The sequence below is a fragment of the Gigantopelta aegis genome, chromosome 14 (assembly GCF_016097555.1).
Source record: "Gigantopelta aegis isolate Gae_Host chromosome 14, Gae_host_genome, whole genome shotgun sequence".
NCBI lineage: Eukaryota > Metazoa > Mollusca > Gastropoda > Neomphalida > Peltospiridae > Gigantopelta > Gigantopelta aegis.
The window spans coordinates 18,139,080-18,164,288 of NC_054712.1; the positions used below are offsets into that span (position 1 = coordinate 18,139,080).

The 25,209-nt window shown below is 36.6% G+C and overlaps 1 protein-coding gene across 1 annotated transcript in view; it reads right to left on the reverse strand.

The window, feature by feature from the left end:
- Nucleotides 1-25,209, reverse strand: part of LOC121388144 (RING finger and SPRY domain-containing protein 1-like) — a 77,150-nt gene that overhangs the window by 49,313 nt on the left and 2,628 nt on the right. The window contains exons 2-11 of the mRNA XM_041519381.1: nt 24,384-24,810; nt 22,629-22,794; nt 20,146-20,272; nt 19,018-19,076; nt 16,719-16,785; nt 14,183-14,323; nt 11,850-11,860; nt 11,145-11,249; nt 7,528-7,671; nt 4,506-4,617 (exon numbers count right to left, since the gene is read on the reverse strand). Of these exons, the coding sequence (XP_041375315.1) occupies nt 4,506-4,617; nt 7,528-7,671; nt 11,145-11,249; nt 11,850-11,860; nt 14,183-14,323; nt 16,719-16,785; nt 19,018-19,076; nt 20,146-20,272; nt 22,629-22,794; nt 24,384-24,574 (1,123 nt within the window). The 5' untranslated portion in view covers nt 24,575-24,810. The remainder of the gene's footprint in view (nt 1-4,505; nt 4,618-7,527; nt 7,672-11,144; nt 11,250-11,849; nt 11,861-14,182; nt 14,324-16,718; nt 16,786-19,017; nt 19,077-20,145; nt 20,273-22,628; nt 22,795-24,383; nt 24,811-25,209) is intronic.

A 25,209-nucleotide genomic window follows, 5' to 3' on the forward strand; every position in this document is an offset into this window, starting at 1 on the left:
TGCCAGAACTATACCGTATTCAACGCTACTATTTATAGCACATGGTTACCGGGAATGCCCTTCGCGATATGTAAACAAAGTTTTTGCTTCGTTTGTTTAAAATGTTATTTTGTGGAAAATTTGAACTGAAAACAGACGAAAACGGTGACAAATATTTACAATTTAATGAGCGCGATACCAAAACTTGAGACGGGAACACTACTACCAACGAGCTTTTAATCCATGATAGTTAAGGTCGACGACAGTTACTTTTTGGACCCTTGTTTTGGCTTCGTTACATCGTACGCAATTCTTATTCTTTTTCAATAAATAAAACATCTCCAACCGTAATTTTGTGATATGATATATTTGACAAAAGGTACGTTTTATTTCTTTCATCTTTCAAAACTTCAAATTAATATTTTGTCCAGAATTATGAAAAATAAAAAAACAGTACCGACCTGTAAACAGCGTTGTCTGCTTGTTATAGGAATTTGACAGGGGTCAAGGTTAGTAGACTAGTTTTTATTTTAATGTGGCGCAGCATTGTAATAATACAGCTAATTTTTTATTTAAATGACGTCAGTATTCCAATGACGTCACTTTGCATATCCTTACAATAACCATAAACTGGGTACATGACGTTTCCTTTTTGAAAAAATTCCAATATGAAATTGCTATTGAATTTTTTTTTTTTTTTCTTAACATTACTAATGCACCTGGATGTCTTTGAACAAAATCTTGTGATTAAAAAATTGCACCTTTTACGAAATATGGATTTCTAGTGAAATTACGGTAAGATATGCTATATTTATTGTGTACGAAGCCAAAACAAGGGTGCGAAAAGTGACTGTCGTCAACTTTAGCAACAATGCGGTCTCCTCACGTAGAAAACTTGAATGAACTGTCAACCGGATTATTCAGTGGAGCGATGATTTATGGAGGCACATTTAATATAAACTTAAACTTTTCAGCAACGAATAATTCCATGAACATCAATAAAAGTAAACACACCGATGACGACTCAGACACGTATTACGAGCAAATTAAATATTATATTGTTCGTGAATTTTAGCTATTACATTGTCTTTAAAAGGCATTTCAAACAATATCATTAAAATTATAGGTAACTTTTCACTCGTTCTTTCTTATTTCTGTTTATTGTTTAAATAGAACTATATTCCTATGTGTGATAATTGGTGGTTCTTCTGTCCGCGTAGTAACACAGCTGACCTAGTTGTGTAAATTTAGAAATCCCCGTCATTAGCTAGCTGTGTTACAATTTCTAAATTATTATTTGGAAAAAAAAAATCCAATTTAGGGTATGTAATAAATACAAAACTACATATATGTGGTTTTCTGATTTCTTTATTCCACTCGTGTATTTCCTGCCGGAAACCCCTCTGCCTGCGGCATCGGGGTTTCCTGCAGGAAATACACTTGTGGAATACAGAAATCAGAAAACCACATATATGTAGTTTTGTCTATGTATAACATGAGACATACATGTAGATAAAGCCAGATTCAAATATAGATGTGTGTCTTATCATTTTGTATAACATGAGACATATAGATAACAAAGGCAAATTACAATTATAACGATGTGTGTGTTATCATTCTGAAAACCAGTCATGTGACTTTCCGTAAACAGATATTATGTCACCACTCTGAGTTTTTGTTTAACAACACCACTGGAGCACATTGATTTATTAATCATCTGCTATTGGATGTCAAATATTGCCACCAAGAGATTTAAGTGGGTAATGTGACACAGTTAATTTTAATTGTTTATTTCCACATTCCTGTACGTGTCACGTCAAAAGACTGTGTGATGTCACATGAAGCTCATCAGGATACATTGTGTGGGAAATTATAAGCATACACTTAATTTGATTAGGATAAAGAAAACAGAAGTTTATGATTCTTATGGATTTCATCATGTAATAATGGCAGTTATTGCAGCCATTGCAAAATAACTGTTTTTAATGTAAGTACGGTTTACTATATATGTAGGTTATTTGCATAGCTCATAGGACAAGGGAGTCCACTCGGCTGTGTTGACAACAATCTGTATACCATAGATAACAAACCTAGCTTCCAACAAGGTTATGTGTTAACATTCTGTATACCATAGATAACAAACCTGGTTTCGAACAAGGATGTGTGTGTGTTAGCATTCTGTATACCACAGATAACAAACCTGGTTTCTAACAAGGATTTGTGAACATTATGTATACCACAGATAACAAACCTGGTTTCTAACAAGGATGTGTGTGTGTTAGCATTCTGTATACCATAGATAACAAACCTGGTTTCTAACAAGGATTTGTGAACATTATGTATACCATAGATAACAAACCTGGTTTCTAACAAGGATGTGTGTGTGTTAGCATTCTGTATACCACAGATAACAAACCTGGTTTCTAACAAGGATGTGTGTGTGTGTGTGTGTTAACATTCTGTATAACATAGATAACAAACCTGGTTTCCAACAAGGATGTGTGTTAGCATTCTGTATACCATAGATAACAAACCTGGTTTCCAACAAGGATGTATGTTAACATTCTGTATAACATAGATAACAAACCTGGTTTCCAACAAGGATGTATGTGATAACATTGTGTATAATATAGATAACAAACCTGGTTTCCAACAAGGATGTATGTGATAACATTGTGTATAACATAGATAACAAACCTGGTTTCCAACAAGGATGTATGTGATAACATTGTGTATAACATAGATAACAAACCTGGTTTCCAACAAGGATGTGTGTTAACATTGTGTATAACATAGATAACAAACCTGGTTTCCAACAAGGATGTATGTGATAACATTCTGTATAACATAGATAATAAACCTGGTTTCCAACAAGTATCAGGGATCACGTTAAGATGCGTCCATGCATCCCTGAATGTATGTAAAGCTGACTTGGACGTCTGGTCATAACCACAAGTGATAACAAAACTGTCACAATTTATTTTCAAAGACGCATTCCCGATGCATGTTTATTCCATTGTTTCATCATCACCACGTCAAAAGTGATCTGGTCACATGGACTCAGCCAAGTCAAACAATCCATCACTCATAATCCCATCATGATCTCCGCTATCGTTCCCACTATAAACCTATTGTAAAACATGATTGAAAATCATTTTCTTCTTCTCCTTCTCTGGTGGAATTGTGCAAATGGCAAGACGAGTCTATATTTTGAAATGCCATCAGAAATCCTTGTGTGGCCAATGTATGTCACAATCAATGGGGTTTCCGTAAGCAGAACACAGGCTACATTACTAACACTGGAGCCGTGTTAAAAAGTCGAAAGATGAAATGTCACAATAACTTAATAATTACGGCCACTATATCAGCAAACTATATCAATATATCACTATGCGTCTGGACATTGATATAGTTTAGGTATTGTGTGGATTTGTTTAATTATTTATTTAAAACATTAACACGACTATCGAAATTAACGTCTACAAAATGACGTCATTATGACGTAGATTGGCCACACTGATATCGGGCAATCGGAAATCCTCGTAACTTCTGTCTCTGTCGAAACAGAACTGAGTGTAGCTATACAGTTTATTAACTTGTTTGAATATTCCTACAAGCGGCGAGATTTTCCTTTACAAACAAAACAATCTAAATTAGATATGCATTACTATTTGTTTATACTGATAACAGATAACTAAACTATAACAACATAATATCAATACGATAACCAAGAGAGTAAAAAGCATTGCACCCCTATTTGGAAATTGGACTTGCCCGACATCAGACCTAGAAACAATCATGGCCGCCAAAGTTGATCCTTTCGAATGATCCAAAACGCAATTTTTAAGATCATTAGAAAAATAAATAACGAACTCGTACAAGATGTGGATATAAAAGTTGTTAATATTTCTAATTTGGACTTTTGTGTATGTTATATATTTCCTTTTTTTATTAAGAGAAAACACCAAAATTTTGCTTCTGGTCAAACTATAGGCCTAAATTATACACCTACATGTATGTGCCAGTCATATGATCATGATTAAATCAATTTTTTGGTATCTTATTTTTGAAGGACTAGTAATCCGCCCCTCTCCTAAGAGAGTTGCGGTTTTCTAGGTCAGAAGATAACAAACCTGGTTTCCAAAAAGGATGTATGTGTGTTAAAGGGACAGACCCTAGTTTCAACCCGTGAAAATTAACACTAAGTTTATTTAATCTACAAACCTGTAACACATTTGGATAAAATTACAACTGAGTGAAACATGAGTCTGTAACTTTGAAATGGTGAAATACCCTCTAAAAATAGATTAAAACTGGACTCCATAGCTGTTACTTCTCAGACGCACATGTGTTTTTAAAAATATGAGAAATGTATTTTGTGATATTAAAAACATTAGGATGTACGGAAATGGATAATCTAAAAAATAAAATCTAAGTAAAGTATGATGTTAGTTATCAAAAACTGCCTTAGTGTTTAAAAACCAGGGTATGTCCCTTTAACATTCTGTATAACATAGATAACAAACCTGGTTTCCAACAACGATGTGAGTGTGCTTCACTATCTGCATCATACCAGATGAGCTGCCGACAACCATCATACGCCATTGAAAACTCGCCGTCACCAATACCATAACCCTCCTGTCAAACAACAACATTCAACAATTAAAACCTCGCTAAACAATGTTTTAAGGTAAAAGAATATTGGCATAAGAAACATAACATCTGCTGCAACTGACAAGAGTCTTAATTTCTAAATCATATGCTGGGTTTTATTAGAGGCACATTTGTTTTATTCTGTCTTGTATAAAGTCCAATTTTAGCACATCACCAGCTTCACTATAGCCAGAGAGATATTTTTCTGTCATTGCTCACTGTAACAACAGATGCATTATCCTGTCATTGATCACTATATCAGTGCAATATCCTGTTATTAATCACTATAACAACAGATGCATCAATCCTGTCACTGATCACTATAATAGATGCATTATCCTGTTATTAATCACTATAACAACAGATGCATCATCCTGTCACTGATCACTATAACAGATGCAATATCCTGTTATTAATCACTACAACAACAGATGCAATATCCTGTTATTAATCACTATAACAACAGATGCATTATCCTGTTATTAATCACTGTAACAACAGATGCATTATCCTGTTATTAATCACTAACAACAGATGCAATATCCTGTTATTAATCACTGTAACAACATATGGAATATCCTGTTACTAATCACTATAACAGATGCAATATCCTGTTATTAATCACTGTAACAACAGATGCATCATCCTGTCACTGATCACTATAACAGATGCAATATCCTGTTATTAATCACTATAACAACAGATGCATCATCCTGTCACTGATCACTATAACAGATGCAATATCCTGTTATTAATCACTATAACAACAGATGCATTATCCTGCCATTGATCACTATAACAACAGATGCAATATCCTGTTATTAATCACTATAACAACAGATGCATCATCCTGTTATTAATCACTATAACAACAGATGCATCATCCTGTCACTGATCACTATAACAGATGCATCATCCTGTTATTAATCACTATAACAACAGATGCATCATCCTGTTATTAATCACTATAACAACAGATGCATCATCCTGTCACTGATCACTATAACAGATGCATCATCTTGTTATTAATCACTATAACAACAGATGCATCATCCTGTTATTAATCACTATAACAACAGATGCATCATCCTGTCACTGATCACTATAACAGATGCATCATCCTGTTATTAATCACTATAACAACAGATGCATTATCCTGCCATTGATCACTATAACAACAGATGCATTATCCTGCCATTGATCATTAACCGGCCTCGGTGGCGCAGTAGTTAGGTGTAAGACCACTACACCCTTATTTCACTCACTAAACACTTAACAAATAACCCAATGTCCTGGACAGACAGCCCAGATAGCTGAGGTGTGTGCTCAGGACAGCGTGCTTGAACCGTAATTGTATAAGCACGAAGATAAGTTGAAATGAAATTGATCATTATATAACATACACGTATGCATGTTACTACCACAATAAATACATTTGGCTACATGTATGCATGTTACTACCACAATAAATACATTATTAGGCTTTAACCTGTCATTTAACAATTTAATTAGTTAATTATTAATTCTCTGAAATGTTAATTTCATAATATAATTTGTAAATTTATATCAAAGGTTGTGGTATGTGCTATCCTGTCTGTGAGATGGTATATATAAAAGATCCCTTGCAACTAATGCAAAAATGTAGCTGGTTTCCTCTCTATGATTATCAAAATTACCATATGCTTGACATCCAATTTTTAAAAAAATCAATGTGCTCTAGTGGTGTCATTAAACAAGACAAACAAACAAACATGTACTGATGATTTAACTACATTGCTGAGATGTAGTTGAAACAACTTCACTTTTGACACATTCAAAGACATACATGTATTAGATAATATGTGAAATTTATACATTTTATTTAGTAATAAATAGTTTTAATTCTGTTATATTTTGTTTGGCAATTGAAATGTCAATTTGGTCATAGATTTTTTGAGTCCATATTTGTCAAATTGCTAATAATTTTTTGGGTCAAGCTTAAAGACATTATACTGTTAGTGATCACTGAATTAGTATTCTAGAAGCAGACCCAACACAGAGAGTGTGTAATGCTAACTCAGTGAGAAGAACTGACAATTCATCCACTACATAAAACCACTAATTAAATTTTATTTTATTTGATGTAGCTTTTTTTACATCGTTGCATGAAAAACAGAATTCTCCACTGCCACCAAATCATTTGTCATACTCCCACAGTCTTGAACGAGGGGAACAAGATATCTATTATTATCCATATGGGCAGAGAGAAGTGGGGAAAGAAATATTATCTTTCCCTTGGGAGAGAAAGGAAAAAACCCTTTTCTTCCCCTAAGTACATTTTGACGTCATAAACAGTGCTTCACTATAGGCTTTGGCGTCTCAACTGTTAGGCAACAACAAACAACCGTAACTAGTTTTTTTATCCATTCAGTCATGTCAACAACTAATTTATGTCATCAGCAATACGCCACGCTGTCTCCTGTTCTCAACTTTCAAACTTATTTTCAATAACAGTATTGCTTGAAAATCTTCCATAAAATAAAAGATTGATAATGGGTAATAAATAGAATATCCAACTCGCTACTCAACAATATACTGTTTATCTAGCACTCGTGAATTGATATTATCCTTTCTGTGCAAGATCAACGATATTGCCTCGTAGCATAGGAGTATTTAGAGAATACATAACAAGCTACTCAGTAATATCATTTATCTTTTTTCCTTTCTCTCCCAAGGGAAATATCTTGTTCCCCTTGTTCAAGACTGTGGGATTATGAAAAATAATTTGCTGGGAGTGGATAATTCTGTTTTTCATGCAACGATGTAAAGGAAGCTACATCAAATAAAATTAAATTTAATTAGTGGTTTTATGTAGTGGATGAAGAGACTTGGAGAGGGAAGTAAAAGAATACGTACATGATTGAGAAATTTGCTGTCTTTGGTGGCCCAGCCGATCTGCATGACGCCCGCCGTGATGATCGTCACCTCGTAGTACCAGACTCCAGAGTCCACTTGAAACGTGCACCTCACACTCTCAAACGAAGACGCATCACATCTCGCCTGGCAACGTTTTACAAATATTTAATCAAATTACTACAAGCTTTAACATGTCAGTTAAAATTGATCATGCTTGTGAAGAAGTACTTAAGTCTTATACACTGCTCTAATATGGACTCATTAATACACGGGGGTGGGGGGGGGGGGAGAGATGTAGCCCAATGGTAAAAGCGCTCGCTTGATGCACAGTAACCGATCATGCTTGTGAAGAAGTACTTAAGTCTTATACACTACTCTAATATGGACTCATTAACACACGGGTGGGACATAGCCCAGTGGTAAAAGCGCTCGCTTGATGCATGGTAACTGATCATGCTTGTGAAGAAGTACTTAGCCATATACACTGCTCTAATATGGATTCATTAACACACGGACGAGATGTGGTAAAATGCCCACTTGATGCGCGGTCGGTCTGGGATCGGTCCTCATCAGTGGGCCCATTGGGCTATTTCTCGCTTCAGCCAGTGCACCACGACTGGTACATCAAAGGCTGTGGTATGTGCTATCCTGTCTATGAGATGGTGTATATAAAAGATCCCTTGCTATTAATGGAAAAATATAGTGGGTAAGACTATATGTCAAAATTACCAAAAGCTTGACATCCAATAGCCGATGTTTAACAAATCAATGTGCTCTAGTGTTGTGGTTAAACAAAAAACTTTTAATATTACCACACTGATTAAGAAGTATTTCATTCAACTACACCACATTCATTCATTCATTTAATATACTTATTTTTATGCTTATATCCAATTAAGGTTCAAGCACACTGCCCTGTGCACACACCTCAGCAATCTGTCTATCTGTTGGTGACAGTAGTTTAATGGTTAGTGAGAGAGAAGTCGTTGTAGTGTTCTTACACCTATACCCATTAAGTCGTCAAACTCACTCAGAGTGAAAGCGAACTCATTGCTTACCAGTCTTAAGTCTGACGGCTTAACCAGAAAGAAAGAAAGAAAGCAAGAAAGAAAGAAAGAAATGTTTTATTTAACGATACATTAAACACATTTTATTTACGGTTATATGGCGTCAGACATATATGGTTAAGGACCACACAGATATTAACAGAGGAAACCTGCTGTCGCCACTTCATGAGCTACTTTTTTCGATTAGTAGCAAGGGATCTTTTATAAACACCATCCCACAGACAGGGTAGTACATACCACGACTTTGATATACCAGTCGTGGTGCACTGGCTGGAACGAGAAATAGCCCAGTGGGCCCACCGATGGGGCTTGATCCTAGACCGACCGCGCATCGAGCAAGCGCTGTACCACTGGGTTACGTCCCACCCTGACGGCGTAACCAATGAAACAACAGTTTGTTTTGTTTAATGACACCACTAGAACACATTGATTAATTATTCATCCTGTAGTCATAAGAGGAAACCTGCTGCTACATTTTTCCTAATGCAGCAAGGGATCTTTTATATGCACTTTTCCACAGACAGGACAGCACATACTGCTTCTTTTAGTGGCAAGTTACATTACACTTCTGAATATTACATGCTTTTATATTGCCGACATCTATAATTTTGTTTATAAATTGTAATCTTTCAACTTTGGTAACTGGAAGGAGCACACACATTTATGGCAGTCTTTTCTTTATTTTGCCATAAGTTACTTCCCCTTAAATATGATCAACTTTAGTAGAATTTCCTACCACCCTCCTGTCCCGGAATTGGTCATTGGCGATGTCAGAGGCGAAGTCCGGGGTGGGTGTGCCTGAACCTTAGTTGGATATGGACACGTAAAAGGAGTTCCCTTCCCTTCCTTCCTACCAGCATTAATGGAGATCGATGTTTCATGTTGAGTGTGAACGTCAAATCATTACTAATTACTGCTTCTGATAAATTTACTCATCCATCGTAAATAGTAAATTTAAGTAACACAGAAATAACAAATATTAGTATATTTAGTATGTTTTTGTGGTGTCGACCAATGTTAGAATTTACATAATACCTTGTCCCCTGCTTAACAAATGTCTTCTTGGATTTAGCTAGATGCTTTGCAAGACTGATCCTGAATGAGAAAAAAATCTGCGAATACCATGGCCCTGCAGAAAATGCTCATCACTATATAGTTATACGAGTCTAGAGCTGGGAAGTGCATTAGTCACTACTGGAACATCACCTCTCTTACTAACCACTAACCTGGCAGATAGTTGAAGTGTGAACTTGACGACACTGTACTTGAAACTTAACTGAATATTAGTATGGATGATATGACACACATTTCATAACCTAATAAGCTGTCAAAATAAATAAACACACTGATACAAAAATTGATGTTAACCGTTTGATAGCAACTTATTAGAATGGTGAGAAACGAGCCAAATACGTATCAGTTGTCTGGAACTCAAACAAATTTGTAATAAAATACTCTAGTGAAATCTCTTTATACCGGACACACAGAAGACCCCAGTAAAATGCCCAGTTTTTAGGGGTATCTGATTTAGAGAGGTTCTGTTCTGTTATGATATTTAAAACCAGAGTCATGAAAAATGTCTGGCTTTGGGGGAATTCTGATTTACAGAGGATCCAGCTAATATCTTTACATATTCACTAACATCGTAGTTTTATCTGATATCTTTACATATTCACTAACATCGTAGTTTTATCTGACATCTTTACATATTCACTAACATCGTAGTTTTATCTGACATCTTTACATATTCACTAAGATCGTAGTTTTATCTGATATCTTTACATATTCACTAACATCGTAGTTTTATCTGACATCTTTACATATTCACTAACATCGTAGTTTTATCTGACATCTTTACATATTCACTAACATCGTAGTTTTATCTGACATCTTTACATATTCACTAACATCGTAGTTTTATCTGATATCTTTACATATTCACTAACATCGTAGTTTTATCTGACATCTTTACATAGTCACTAACATCGTAGTTTTATCTGATATCTTTAGATAGTCACTAACATCGTAGTTTAATCTCCACCTACCTCCAGCCCATCAGTTGATATTTTTAAATAGTCACTAACATCATAGTTTTATCAGATATCTTTATATAGTCACTAACTTTGTAGTTTTATCTGATATCTTTAGATAGTCACTAACATCGTAGTTTAATCTCCACCTACCTCCGGCCCGTCAGATATTTTTAGATATTCACTAACATCATAGTTTTATCTGATATCTTTAAATAGTCACTAACATCGTAGTTTTATCTGATATCTTTAGATAGTCACTAACATCGTAGTTTAATCTCCACCTACCTCCAGCCCATCAGTTGATATCTTTAAATAGTCACTAACATTGTAGTTTTATCTGATATCTTTAGAGTCACTAACATCGTAGTTTATCTCTACATACCTCCAGCCTGTCAGATATCTTTAGATAGTCACTAACATCATAGTATTATCTGATATCTTTCGATAGTCACTAACATCATAGTTTTATCTGATATCTTTCGATAGTCACTAACATCTTAGTGTTATCTCTACATACCTCCAGCCCGTCAGATGATATCTTTAGATATTCACTAACATCGTAGTTGTTTAGCATCACATGGATTCCTTTCAGGTCAACTTTTTCATATGTATATGAACGACCCTAGGATAAAAAAGAAAAATTAATTATCAACATTTTTACGAGTATACCAACACTCGCTCTTTCGGTACATCCCAAGCTCCCTCCACATAAAAGATTACATAAAATTGTTCAGTTTTGTAAGGAATATTTTATTAACATGTTTTATTTGTTTTAATAAATAAGTTGGCATTAATATCATCCCTACCCACTTCCAACTTACGGTTGTGTATAAGCATGAATATTTTAATAAGTGTGAACAACCCCTTAAACAAATATGAATATTAACTATATTTGGTATTAAATTATGTGGCTTAGTGTCTTGAAACTTTATAGGTTAACTTCATAATAAAGTAAGGTTAAAACAAAAATTGTTTTTGCCAAGCTGTAGTCCAATAACGAGATGACATTACTTGTGTTTTCATTTCCAATAAATGCTATATATATATAAAAAATTGGCTAAAAAGAAAATGGATGTACAAGCAAAAGTAGGTACGGGGTAGTGTTTTCCCTAGCTTGTTTTAGCGTGGGCAATTGCAGGGGCTACATATGGTTCTAAAGTTTATGTTCTCTTGGCATCACTTTGACTGTCTCTGAAATATGTAAAAATGTAACATAACTTACCTCAATAGTAACTGCAGAATTCCATGAAAATAAAGAAAAAACAAAGGGTTAGAAATTCATTCAAAGTACAAAGTATCATGTAGTGGAGCATATTTTATCATTTATTAAGAATGTAGTGAACATTTTAGGAGCAGACAAACTTCATTAAACTGGGCAGTATGGGCCATATTTTTGTATTTATTTCGTAGTCATGTGTAACAGGCCAGGATCTAGGGAGAGAAAGAAAGAAAGACATGTTTTATTTAATGACGCACTCAACATATGGCATCAGACATATGGTTAAGGACCACACAGATATTGAGAGGAAACCCGCTGTCGCCACTTCATGGGCTACTCTTTCCGATTAGCAGTAAGGGATCTTTTATATGCACCATCCCACAGACAGGGTAGTACATACCACAGCCTTTGATATACCAGTCGTGGTGCACTGGCTTCCAGGGAGAGAGGGAGAGTGCTGGGGGTGCACATCTGTCTCCAACAAAAGTTTGTTTTGTTTAACGACACCACTAGAGCACATTGATTTATTAATCATCGGCTATTGGATGTCAAACATTTGGTAATTTCAACATATAGTCAAAGAGAAAATCCGCTAAATGTTTTCCATTAGTAGCAAGGGGTCTTTTATATGCACCATTCCACAGACAGGATAGCACATACCACGACCCATGATATACCAGTCATGGTGGCACACTGGCTGGAACGAGAAATATCCCAATGGGCCTACTGATGGGGATCGATCCCAGACTGACCATGCATGAAGTGAACACTTTACCAGTGCACCATGTCCTGCTCCTGATGCCGCCAACAAAATCTTAAATGCCCCCAAAAATCATGGTTTAGCAAATCAAAACAATGAATATATTTATTTTTAGTAGGGAGCATGTCGTACTTTAATCGGCTTGGTGTTTTGAAGAGTACTGCCATAAAAGTGCATGATATTGTAGGTGTCATTTTTAAATAATGCACCCCTCACCAAATATTTAAAATCCTGCATCCGACTCTGCTTAACTTCCCTAAATTGGATTGTATATTTAATGATTACTGAGAAAACAGGTGCTTAGCCATGTTCACACATCATATTTTGTTCACCCTAAAGACTCATACACATTCAAATAAATGTGCATTTTCAGTTTGTATATTCAACCTGCAGTTTTTAACTTAAAAAGTATCACAGTTATCAGAAGTTGAAAATATTTCACGTTCATGTGACTTTTGCAATTGTGTAAAATAAATGTGTAATTATGGTATACTCCCATACACAGGAAGAGCTGGGATGTAGCTCAGTTGTACAGTGCTATGCTATACTCCCATACACAGGAAGAGCTGGGATGTAGCTGCCATAGGGTACTATGGTATGCTCCCGTACACAGGAAGAGCTGGGATGCAACTCAGTCCTACAGTGCTATGGTATACTCCCGTACACAGGAAGAGTTGGGATGTAGCTCAGTCCTACGGTGCTATGGTATGCTCCCGTACACAGGAAGAGCTGGGATGTAGCTCAGTCGTAGGGTGCTATGGTATGCTCCCGTACACAGGAAGAGCTGGGATGTAGCTCAGTCGTAGGGTGCTATGGTATGCTCCCGTACACAGGAAGAGCTGGGATGTAGCTCAGTCGTAGGGTGCTATGGTATGCTCCCGTACACAGGAAGAGCTGGGATGTAGCTCAGTCGTAGGGTGCTATGGTATGCTCCCGTACACAGGAAGAGCTGGGATGTAGCTCAGTCGTAGGGTGCTATGGTATGCTCCCGTACACAGGAAGAGCTGGGATGTAGCTCAGTCGTAGGGTGCTATGGTATGCTCCCGTACACAGGAAGAGCTGGGATGTAGCTCAGTCGTAGGGTGCTATGGTATGCTCCCGTACACAGGAAGAGCTGGGATGTAGCTCAGTCGTAGGGTGCTATGGTATGCTCCCGTACACAGGAAGAGCTGGGATGTAGCTCAGTCGTAGGGTAATTTTGACTTATAGTCTTAGAGAGGAAACCCACTCCAAGGGATCTTTTCTATGCACCATCCCACAAACAGGATAGCATATACCACGGCCTTTGATATACTAGTCGTGGTGCACTGGCTGGAACGAGAAATAGCCCAATGGGCCCACCGACGAGGATCGATCCCACATAGACCACACATAAAGCAAGAACTGGTACATTAACGGCTGTGGTATGTACTCTCCTGTCAATGTGAAAGTGCATATAAAAAGACACCTTGCTGGGGGTTTTTTAATAAGAGTAGCCCAAGTATCAAAATAACCATATTATGTTAGTCACCAAATAGCCATAGTTTAAAATGTGCTCAAATGTCGTTAAACAAACATTCCTTTCTTTTGCACTTACACAGGTTGTCGAGGCACCAGCTGGCACAGAAGCCGACCTCTCTCTTGATAAACTCCGAATGGTTGACCCATTTTTCTAGGATCAGCAATGGATTTATGATCTTCTGCTTTAAGGCATGGCTTATGGTCACCTTATTTTCACCTGAAAGCAGAGTTATACAGAGATAAATCACAGTATACCATCGTACTGAAAATACACTGCTTTAACCTTCTGACTACTGCAGGCGAGATATCTAACCTGACGTCACGTCAGTCAACATACATTGTACTTACAATGTATACAGTGCATTCCCCAATTCATATTTCCTGCCATTTTGCACACGGCACTCACCAGAAATATTTATATCACACAGGAAATACACTGACTGGCAACGTGGCTGCTTTTATTTTTTGTTTTTCAATGGAAAATACCTTGGAATTTTGAGTTCCAAAAAGTGGTTTTCAACAAGTATTTTTGCTTAACAACCGATGATGGCTTGTCGCTGTCATTTTCAGGGATCGATAGCTGATTGTAACAGCTAATTTGATAATAAATTTGATCATTTTACCAACAATGAAAATCACCAAATATTGGGATATGAATCGTAGTTCGTTTTTAAAAACAATTCTGGTCAGAAAACCACAGCGACTGTTATTGGGAATAATGGACATCAATACTGGACAGCTGGCTACAAATGCCCATAAGTAAACATGACTGTTTATATTTTTGGCCTAATTTTAAGGAACATTGACTGATCTAATATATCATAAAAATTAGAAAAACCCACAAAACTAATACTTACCGATTCAAATAAGAACTTTATTTTATGTATCTATAAAACATTTAACTTATTTTATGTGAGTAAAAATTATAAACTTGTACCCACTCAACGCGGTTTTTGTCAAAAATTAATCCAGTAGTCTAAAGGTTAAACAAATACATCATATTACAATAATGTTGTACTGAAAATACACAGATTTATACAAATAAATCATATTAGACTATTGCACTAAAATTACCGTATATCGCTGTGTATTAGCCGACTCCATGCATTAGCCGACCCCCTAGTTTCAACCTCCAAATCGGCTTTAAAATTATAGACCTTGTATATAAGCCGACCCCCCTATATAAAACTAACCAAGGCAGATGTCTGTGTGGTCTACAAAATGACAAAGTACATCTGCTTTCAAACGTCATTTGTCACAGCAAACTTATCCGGAAGCAGTAGCCGATTTCTATTTATAGAAACGGTGTCCGGTTAATTTATTTCTCGTAAAATATAAGTACCAAGATAGCGAAATATACCTAAACATTCTTGATTGCAGCCACACGTTAAAAACACAGTGACTGTTTGCATTGTTGATTGTGCTAATCGGTCTTTTCATTACTAGTCGGCTATACCCTACCATACCCAACCACCCGTGTCGATTAATCCCAAGCCGACAAACAAAACAAATGAAGCTGGAACAATTAACGTGTTCACCGGTTTAGTAAGCAGTTTTGTAATGACACGTGACCTGCGAAGTTTTCCGAAATTGTTTTGATCGGTCACCATTTATTGTTGTTTAAACAGATAAATATTACTAAATAACTTTTAAACACCAACATTTATTAAAGATGAACATATATATACAATTTTAATATCTTTTATTTGTAATAGCTTGTGATAAAATGCAATATTAAACCTTTATGAAAGCGGAAATGCAGAGCACAATAATGACAATAGATCGAGTCGAGCCGTGACGTCACTATTCTAACTTTACATTTCCAATAAAATGTTGACTCCTTAGATAAGCCGACCCCAGCCTTTGACTTGATAATTTTTGTATGAAAAAGTCGGCTAATACACAGCGATATACGGTACACGGCTTTGACCTTCTTACTACAGAATAAATTTTTGACAAAAACCACATTTATAACTTTTACTCACATATTTTCACCTAATTATTTTTATAAATACATAAAATGATGTTCATATATGAAAAGATAAGTACTATTTAAGTGGGGTTTTAAAATTTTAACAATATTTTAGATCAGTTAATTTGGTTTTAAAATACATTGTATCCAAAACATTTATAAAGTCACTCTTACTTACATGTATGCGCAATTGGGGTCAGCTGTCCAGTATTTACAGCCATTATTCTCAATCACTATCGTTATCTTTTCCTGACCACATTTTTTTTTTAAAATGGACTACGAATCGTATCCAAATATTTTGTTAATTTTGTTGTTGTTAAAACGATCAAATTTATTATCAAATTAGCTGTCACAATCAACAATCGATTCCTCAAAATTACTGCGACGTTCCACCATTGCTGTCCAGTGTAAATATTTGCTGAAAACACTTTGTCAACTTAAAATTCCCAAGTATTTTCCAATGAAAAACAAAAAACAAATATAAACTTTATTTTATGAATTTATAAACATTTTAAGTGAAAATATGAGAGTAAAAGTTATAAATCTGTACCCCCTCAACGTGATTTTGACAAAAATCACTCCAGTAGTCAGAAGGTTAATGACTGGTTCAAAGAAACAAAAAAGTATAATGTGTACATACTAGTTTGGGCAAATTTCTCAACAGCTATCATGGAATGCAGTATTACTATGGGATCATTTGTATGTTCCTGCAAAATAAAAAGTTAATCAATATAATAATATGGCTAAATGAAATACTATACATGACATGCTTTATAAACAAGCTGATAACCACATGGGTAGTGGACTGTGAACTGATTGTTGTCAGTCACTGCTAGAGATACTTTTGTTTCTGTTTTTATTTACTTAAAAATTGACCACATCTATTCATCTGGTTCATGTAAGTATGAAGTGAAAAAATGTATGTGCACACTGTACTACTAGAACCTTGTTTGACAGTTCTGACACAAATCCCCAGATAAGGAAATGGTTTATTTATTTAACGACGAACTCAACACATTTTATTACAGTTATATGGCGTCGGACATATGGTCAAGGACCACACAGATATTGAGGGAGGAAACCCGCTGTCACCACTTCATGGGCTGCTCTTTTTGATTAGCAGCAAGGGATCTTTTATATGCACCACCCCATAGAAAGGATAGCACATACCACGGCCTTTGATGTACCAGTCATGGTGCATTGGCTGGAGCGAGAAATAGCCCAATGGGCCCACCGACGGGGATCGATCCCAAACCAACCGTGCCTCAAGCGAGCGCTTTACCACTGGGCTATGTCTCCATTATTCTTACCATTTGATATAACAGATACTCTTATACTAGAACATTGACAGTTGTGACACAGATAAATAAATAATAAACATGACCGTTCTTACCATTTTACAAATACTAGAACATAGTTTGACCCGCCGATAGTAGGGGAGTATTGTAGGTGCCTCCTGACAATGCTAGAACATAGTTTGACCCGCCGATACTAGGGGTGTATTGTAGGTGCCTCCTGACAATACTAGAACATAGTTTGACTCGCCGATAATAGGGGAGTATTGTAGGTGCCTCCTGACAATGCTAGAACATAGTTTGATACGCCGATAGTAGGGGAGTATTGTAGGCGCCTCCTGACAATGCTAGAACATAGTTTGATACGCCGATAGTAGGGGAGTATTGTAGGTGCCTCCTGACAATGCTAGAACATAGTTTGATACGCCGATAGTAGGGGAGTATTGTAGGCGTCTCCTGACAATGCTAGAACATAGTTTGATACACCGATAGTAGGGGAGTATTGTAGGTGCCTCCTGACAATGCTAGAACATAGTTTGATACGCCGATAGTAGGGGAGTATTGTAGGCGCCTCCTGACAATGCTAGAACATAGTTTGATACGCCGATAGTAGGGGAGTATTGTAAGCGCCTCCTGACAATGCTAGAACATAGTTTGACCCGCCGATACTAGGGGTGTATTGTAGGTGCCTCCTGACAATATTAGAACATAGTTTGATACGCCGATACTAGGGGAGTATTGTAGGCGTCTCCTGACAATATTAGAACATAGTTTGATACGCCGATACTAGGGGAGTATTGTAGGTGTCTCCTGACAATGCTAGAACATAGTTTGATACGCCGATAGTAGGGGAGTATTGTATGTGCCTCCTGACAATGCTAGAACATAGTTTGATACGCCGATAGTAGGGGAGTATTGTAGGTGTCTCCTGACAATGCTAGAACATAGTTTGACCCGCCGATACTAGGGGTGTATTGTAGGTGCCTCCTGACAATATTAGAACATAGTTTGACCCCCCAATAGTAGAGGAGTATTGTAGGTGCCTCCTTACAATGCTAGAACATAGTTTGACCCGCTGATAGTAGGGGAGTATTGTAGGTGCCTCCTAACAATGCTAGAACCACTGAACACTCTCCGAAGTGGTCAGACTTAGCCCACAAGCAGCTAAACGCTAATAGGACACGAGAGGTAATTGGCATTGCAGATAGCCACAAGAGACAGGAACCTGTCGTGGTTAAAGACGGGGACTGGAATATGGATGTGGACAGCGAAAGAAGTTGAAAGATACACATGTAGGAGCTGCTAGATTTTCAAGAAATAAGAGAGAGAATTCAGGAGAGAAAAGAAAGTGGGCAGTGAGATTTTTTTTAAATCTGTTTATATTAAAATAAAATATAAAAAATTGAGCCGAAATTATGAAGCCCGTTTTTCTTAAACGCAGGTGTTTAAGTATTATAGTAAATGTATGTAGTTACACATGTGCAAGTCTAAAACAGTCTTTGTAAATTCCGCCCATTTGTATTTTTAGTCAAATTTACGATGCCTGTTTTTCTTAAAATCAGGTCTTCAAGCAAAGTAAATGTATGTAATTACATGTGTGTAAGCCTAAAACAGGCCTTGTAATTTCGGCCCCATTGTTTTTACCATTTGACTTAGCAAATATTCTAGAACTTCAGTGGAGAGCAGTGACACACTACTGGGACCTGCAAGAAAAAGATCCAACATTTTATGTACTTATATGTATATTTCTTATAAAACATAATAATTTTTTTTTTTTTTAGTTAGCCTATTTCACAATGTCTGCAGCCCTCAATATTCACATCATCTTTGTGATGGCAATTTTATACAAATAATAACACAATAAATATCCAATAATGATAAAAATGTCTTTGCAGATCAATTCTGCAATAAATATTTATCACAGCACTGCTGACTGCCATTGCGTATTTCGACGACTGTGTCCATGTTTATAAGTTTACTTGTAACGGGGCGGGATTTAGCTTATATGACTGAGTGCTCACTCGAGGTGCTTGTGCCACAGGATCTAACCACCTTTGTGGATCCATTCAGTTTTCTCATTCCAACCAGTTCACCACAAGTGGTCAACAGCCATGGTGTATGCTTTCCTGTCTGTGGGAAAGTGCATATAAAAGAATCTTTGCCGCATTGGGAAAAATGTAGCAGGTTTCCTCTGAATTACCAAATGTTTAGCATCCAATAGCCGATGATTAGTTAATCAATGTGCTCTAGTGGTGTCATTAATTAAAACAAACTTTTAAACTTTTACTTGTAACAGTGTCTGACTTGTATGCTTTGGTACATTAAGATACTTAGGAGAGGAAAAAAAAAAAAAAAAAGTGTTTTATTTAATGACGCACTCAACACATTTTATTTACGGTTATATGGCGTCAGACATATGGTTAAGGACCACACTGATTTTTTTAGAGGAAACCCGCTGTCGCCCCATAGGCTACTCTTTTACGACAGACAGCAAGGGATCTTTTATTTGCGCTTCCCACAGGCAGGATAGCACAAACCATGGCCTTTGTTGAACCAGTTATGGATCACTGGTCGGTGCAAGTGGTTTACACCTACCCATTGAGCCTTGCGGGGCACTCACTCAGGGTTTGGAGTCGGTATCTGGATTAAAAATTCCATGCCTCGACTGGGATCCGAACCCAGTACCTACCAGCCTATAGACCGTTGGCCTGCCACGACGCCACCGAGGCCACTACTTAAGAGAGGAATAAATGAAAACAATGATGAACCTACCTGCCAGTTTTTCAGCCAAACAGCCCAATATCACGCACAAATTACGCTGGTGGCTGGGAGAATTGTAGCATTCTGCTGGGCCATGACTTGTCAACTGCAAACTTGTACGTAATTCATACAGAGCTTCCTAAATTAAAACAAAAATCCAATGCAAATACGTTATGTATGTAACAGAACATTATTAGCACTGAGTAAAATTAGCATCAACTCAAACTAACTCCAAAATATCAAACACTAGAAACAAAAATCAAAACAAACCAGCTTATTAATAGGCTTTTTCATTACCCATATGAACAGAGAGATTTGATGCGATATTCTGACAGCTTTCCCTAGAGCAGGGCAAGTTAATAAGTCAATAGTTTAGTCTTGCAATGTCACAATATGCAAAAAATCATAAAACTATTTTTCATTCAATATTGCCACCAGGGTTTCTGCTAAGAGGGTAAAATGGGTATGGCGCCATACCCCAAAAATGTTGCAGTTTTTTGTTTTGAAGTTAACCTTTTGACAAAATTAATTACTCTTATCATTACTGTATGGTTTTCTGAACCATAACCCTAAACATAACCCATTTTCTTTCTGGTGGAGGCCCCCCATACCACCTGTTGACTGTGGTTGCGCCATACACAAAAATTTCTTTCTGGCAGAAACACTGGTCACGATGATGATAATGTATTTGAGGCCTGTCGAATCCTAAATGTGATATCATGTCAGCTCTTTCACCTATAAGGCGATACTGATATCTGGCCTGAAACAATTGTGTTCAGGGGATCCTTAACCTTCTTAATACTGTGTGTGAGATATCTCACCCGATGTCACTTAAGTTGACATACTGGTGGAGAACAAACAGTAGAAACCCAGTGTATGTTTTTTGTCATAAGAGAACAAACAGTAGAAACCCAGTGTATGTTTTTTGTCATAAGAGAACAAACAGTGGAAACCTAGAGCATGTTCTGTGTCGTAAGAGAACAAACAGTAGAAACCTAGTGTATGTTTTTTGTCATAAGAGAACAAACAGTAGAAACCTAGTGCATGTTTTGTGTCATAAGAGAACAAACAGTAGAAACCCAGTGCATGTTTTGTGTCGTAAGAGAACAAACAGTAGAAACCCAGTGCATGTTTTGTGTCGTAAGAGAACAAACAGTAGAAACCCAGTGCATGTTTTGTGTCGTAAGAGAACAAACAGTAGAAACCCAGTGCATGTTTTTTGTCGTAAGAGAACAAACAGTAGAAACCCAGTGCATGTTTTGTGTCGTAAGAGAACAAACAGTAGAAACCCAGTGCATGTTTTTTGTCGTAAGAGAACAAACAGTAGAAACCCAGTGCATGTTTTGTGTCGTAAGAGAACAAACAGTAGAAAACCAGTGCATGTTTTGTGTCGTAAGAGAACAAACAGTAGAAACCCAGTGCATGTTTTGTGTCGTAAGAGAACAAACAGTAGAAACCCAGTGCATGTTTTGTGTCGTAAGAGAACAAACAGTAGAAACCCAGTGCATGTTTTGTGTCGTAAGAGAACAAACAGTAGAAACCCAGTGCATGTTTTTTGTCGTAAGAGAACAAACAGTAGAAACCAAGTGCATGTTTTGTGTCGTAAGAGAACAAACAGTAGAAACCCAGTGCATGTTTTGTGTCGTAAGAGAACAAACAGTAGAAACCCAGTGCATGTTTTGTGTCGTAAGAGAACAAACAGTAGAAACCCAGTGCATGTTTTGTGTGGTAAGAGAACAAACAGTAAAAAACCCAGTGCATGTTTTGTGTGGTGGAGAACAAACAGTAGAAACCCAGTGCATGTTTTGTGTGGTAAGAGAACAAACAGTAGAAACCCAGTGCATGTTTTGTGTGGTAAGAGAACAAACAGTAGAAACCCAGTGCATGTTTTGTGTGGTAAGAGAACAAACAGTAGAAACCTAGTGTATGTTTTTTGTCATAAGAAAACAAACAGTGGAAACCTAGAGCATGTTCTGTGTCGTAAGAGAACAAACAGCAGAAAACCAAGTGCATGTTTTGTGTGGTAAGAGAACAAACAGTAGAAACCTAGTGTATGTTTTGTGTGGTAAGAGAACAAACAGTAGAAAACCCAGTGCATGTTTTGTGTGGTGGAGAACAAACAGTAGAAAACCCAGTGCATGTTTTGTGTGGTAAGAGAACAAACAGTAGAAACCAAGTGCATATTTTGTGTGGTAAGAGAACAAACAGTAGAAACCCAGTGCATGTTTTGTGGTGGAGAACAAACAGTAGAAACCCAGTGCATGTTTTGTGTGGTAAGAGAACAAACAGTAGAAACCCAGTGCATGTTTTGTGTAGTAAGAGAACAAACAGTAGAAACCCAGTGCATGTTTTGTGTCGTAAAAGAACAAACAGTAGAAATCTAGTGCATGTTTTGTGTGGTAAGCGAACAAACAGTAGAAACCCAGTTTGTGTGGTAAGAGAACAAACAGTAGAAACCTAAAGCATGTTTTGTGTGGTAAGAGAACAAAGTTTACTTTAGTTGGCAGTGGACACTCGTCGAGCAATAGAGTTATGACTGCTGGCCCCAGAGGATCTTCCATTGGTATGACGAGGATGAGCGACTTGACCACGTCCAGCCACCCTTGGTCTCGCTCCGCGGCCTTGTGTAGAGTCAGCAGTGCAGCCGGCGGCTCCTGCTCACTGTAGAGATCAACAGCATGGCAGTGAATATATGAAACATTCAGGCGCAAAAAACCATAAACGTCAATTTATTAAAAAAACATGACTTTTTGAAATTCTCTCCTTTATTTAGTTTACTTATTTGATCTTAAGATCGCCCATTGTGGACTTGATATGTTTTACATAGAAAGCACACAAAAAAAATCTCCGTTGCAGAAAATTACTAATTTAAAATAGATTTATCGGTTTTTGCATCTGAACTCTTTATATGTAACATGAATGTTTAACAACACCCACAACAGAAGGAAAAATCAGCTATTGGTTTCAGATAAAGCAAGATTTTATTTCTAAAATTTGATAATTTTAGCATCCTTTTACCAAAACAATTGGAATTTTCAGTTTTATTTAAAAAAAACTATTTAGTTAACAAAGTTAGAATTTAAAAGAACAACACTATGTCATGTCATATACTTGCTTTATTCAAATTAATATATATAGTTTACATTATGAAATGTTATGGCAAGAGAAGGGGTGTTCATCAAGTGCTACATATCGTTTTTAAAATGTATTCATATAAAATAATAAACAAAAGGGATAGTTACATTCAGATTGGGCATTTGTAAGTTAAAAATTGGGAACTGTCGCAATGAGAACAGGTAAACTTTACATACCTGTACACTGAAATCATGGTCACACTACATGATGTACATGTACATGATGTACATGAAGATTGTACATATGGTCTTCAATCTTATCACACATATTTCAAGGCTCCTTACATATACTTTTAAAAAAAACCCTTTCAATTGGTTACATTTTAAAACAAACTCTAACAGTAATTTGAAAATGTTTAACTTTAGATATAAATATATGTATCAAAGCTCATATAGCCATGGATAGAATTTAATTTAATAAATGTTGTAGCCACTTTGAATACAAATATTAATACAATTATAAATTGTCTAATTTGGCAATGGAAAGGGTGAGCACTGATATACATGCATGGATCCATGTATATCCTATACTGTGACATTTTATACTACATGTACAATGATGTAAACAAAAATTGAAAAGATTATTGAAAATACCATCATTTAGTTCAAAATAATATTAAACTTTTACATTAATTACAACAACAAAAAAGACCACAAAACAAAACAAATATATTAGGGATGTCATGAAACACTGATGCATCGATGCATCACGATAATACTGCTGGCGATACGATACAAAATACCCTTTGTTGTGTATCGATTCATATTTTCACCATGTATCGATTCCTATATATTAATTATGTATTCATTTACCTACACCAATTTGTACTGGTTATTAAAAAAAAAACCTGTCTTCAGTGGACAAAAAATAGGTATCGACTTACTTCAATACATGTATATCTATGATATAGTATTTCTACATGATTAATCAGTGTTGCAATTTTTATCAGGTTTATTTCTTATTTTTAAATCACTAATTCACCTAAGTTTCAACTTCTTGTTTTACTGGGAAAACACGGTAAATCAGGTATCGCGATACGCATTGTATATTGTGGGCTATGTATCCTGATACGTATCATATCATGAGGTAGGTGTAACATAAATACTATTAGTTACTTGTCAACGAGTGTGCGGATGAGTGCCAACGTCTCCAACACCAGTGAGTCGATGCTGCCATGCTCATGACTGCGTGAGGAGCCCGCTGATCGCCGTGGAAACCCATTGGCCGTCCCCGGTGGGTGCCTCAAGTCCCGGTACTCTGCCTCATCGTGCTGCGTGGATTTGTCCCTGCATATACATGATCCCATGGTAGCCTGTCCAAGACCTGCGGAATCAAGTCCGCCACAGTTCGTACCAGACTAAAACCAACACCGGGACGAGTGATGAGAACAGACGGAATGTATATCTATCCACAAGATGACTGCACATTCATTCACACTCCCACAGCCATCATGGTTTTGATATCAGGTCCATCCCTGACAAGAAGGGAGTCCCAGATACATTACAGTGACACTGATACTGGCAATGTGAGAATCCAGCGTTCCTACAATAAAAATAGCAATAATTGTAACACAGCGCAACAACCTGTCAAAACCAGACCCACTGTAAATCAAAATTCCTGCAAAAACAAGATCTTTTTCATCTCTTTTTTAAATATCAGTATACAGAACATAACCTTTATTTTTACTTGGTCCCGTGGGTGTCTGGTTTAGAAGGATTTCACTGTACATGTTAAACATCATTCTGTCAATGTTGAAAGGACCGAACCAAACAGCTCAAGATAACAGAGCCGAGATATCATGGGACAATACAGGTACAGTGTATTTCAAAGTTGTAGAGAACCAAAAATCAGTTGCCGTGATTTTGACCTGAAATTAAACTTACATTTAAATGTCAAAATAAAATATAAATTAAAACATCACATTGCATATACATTTGTAAT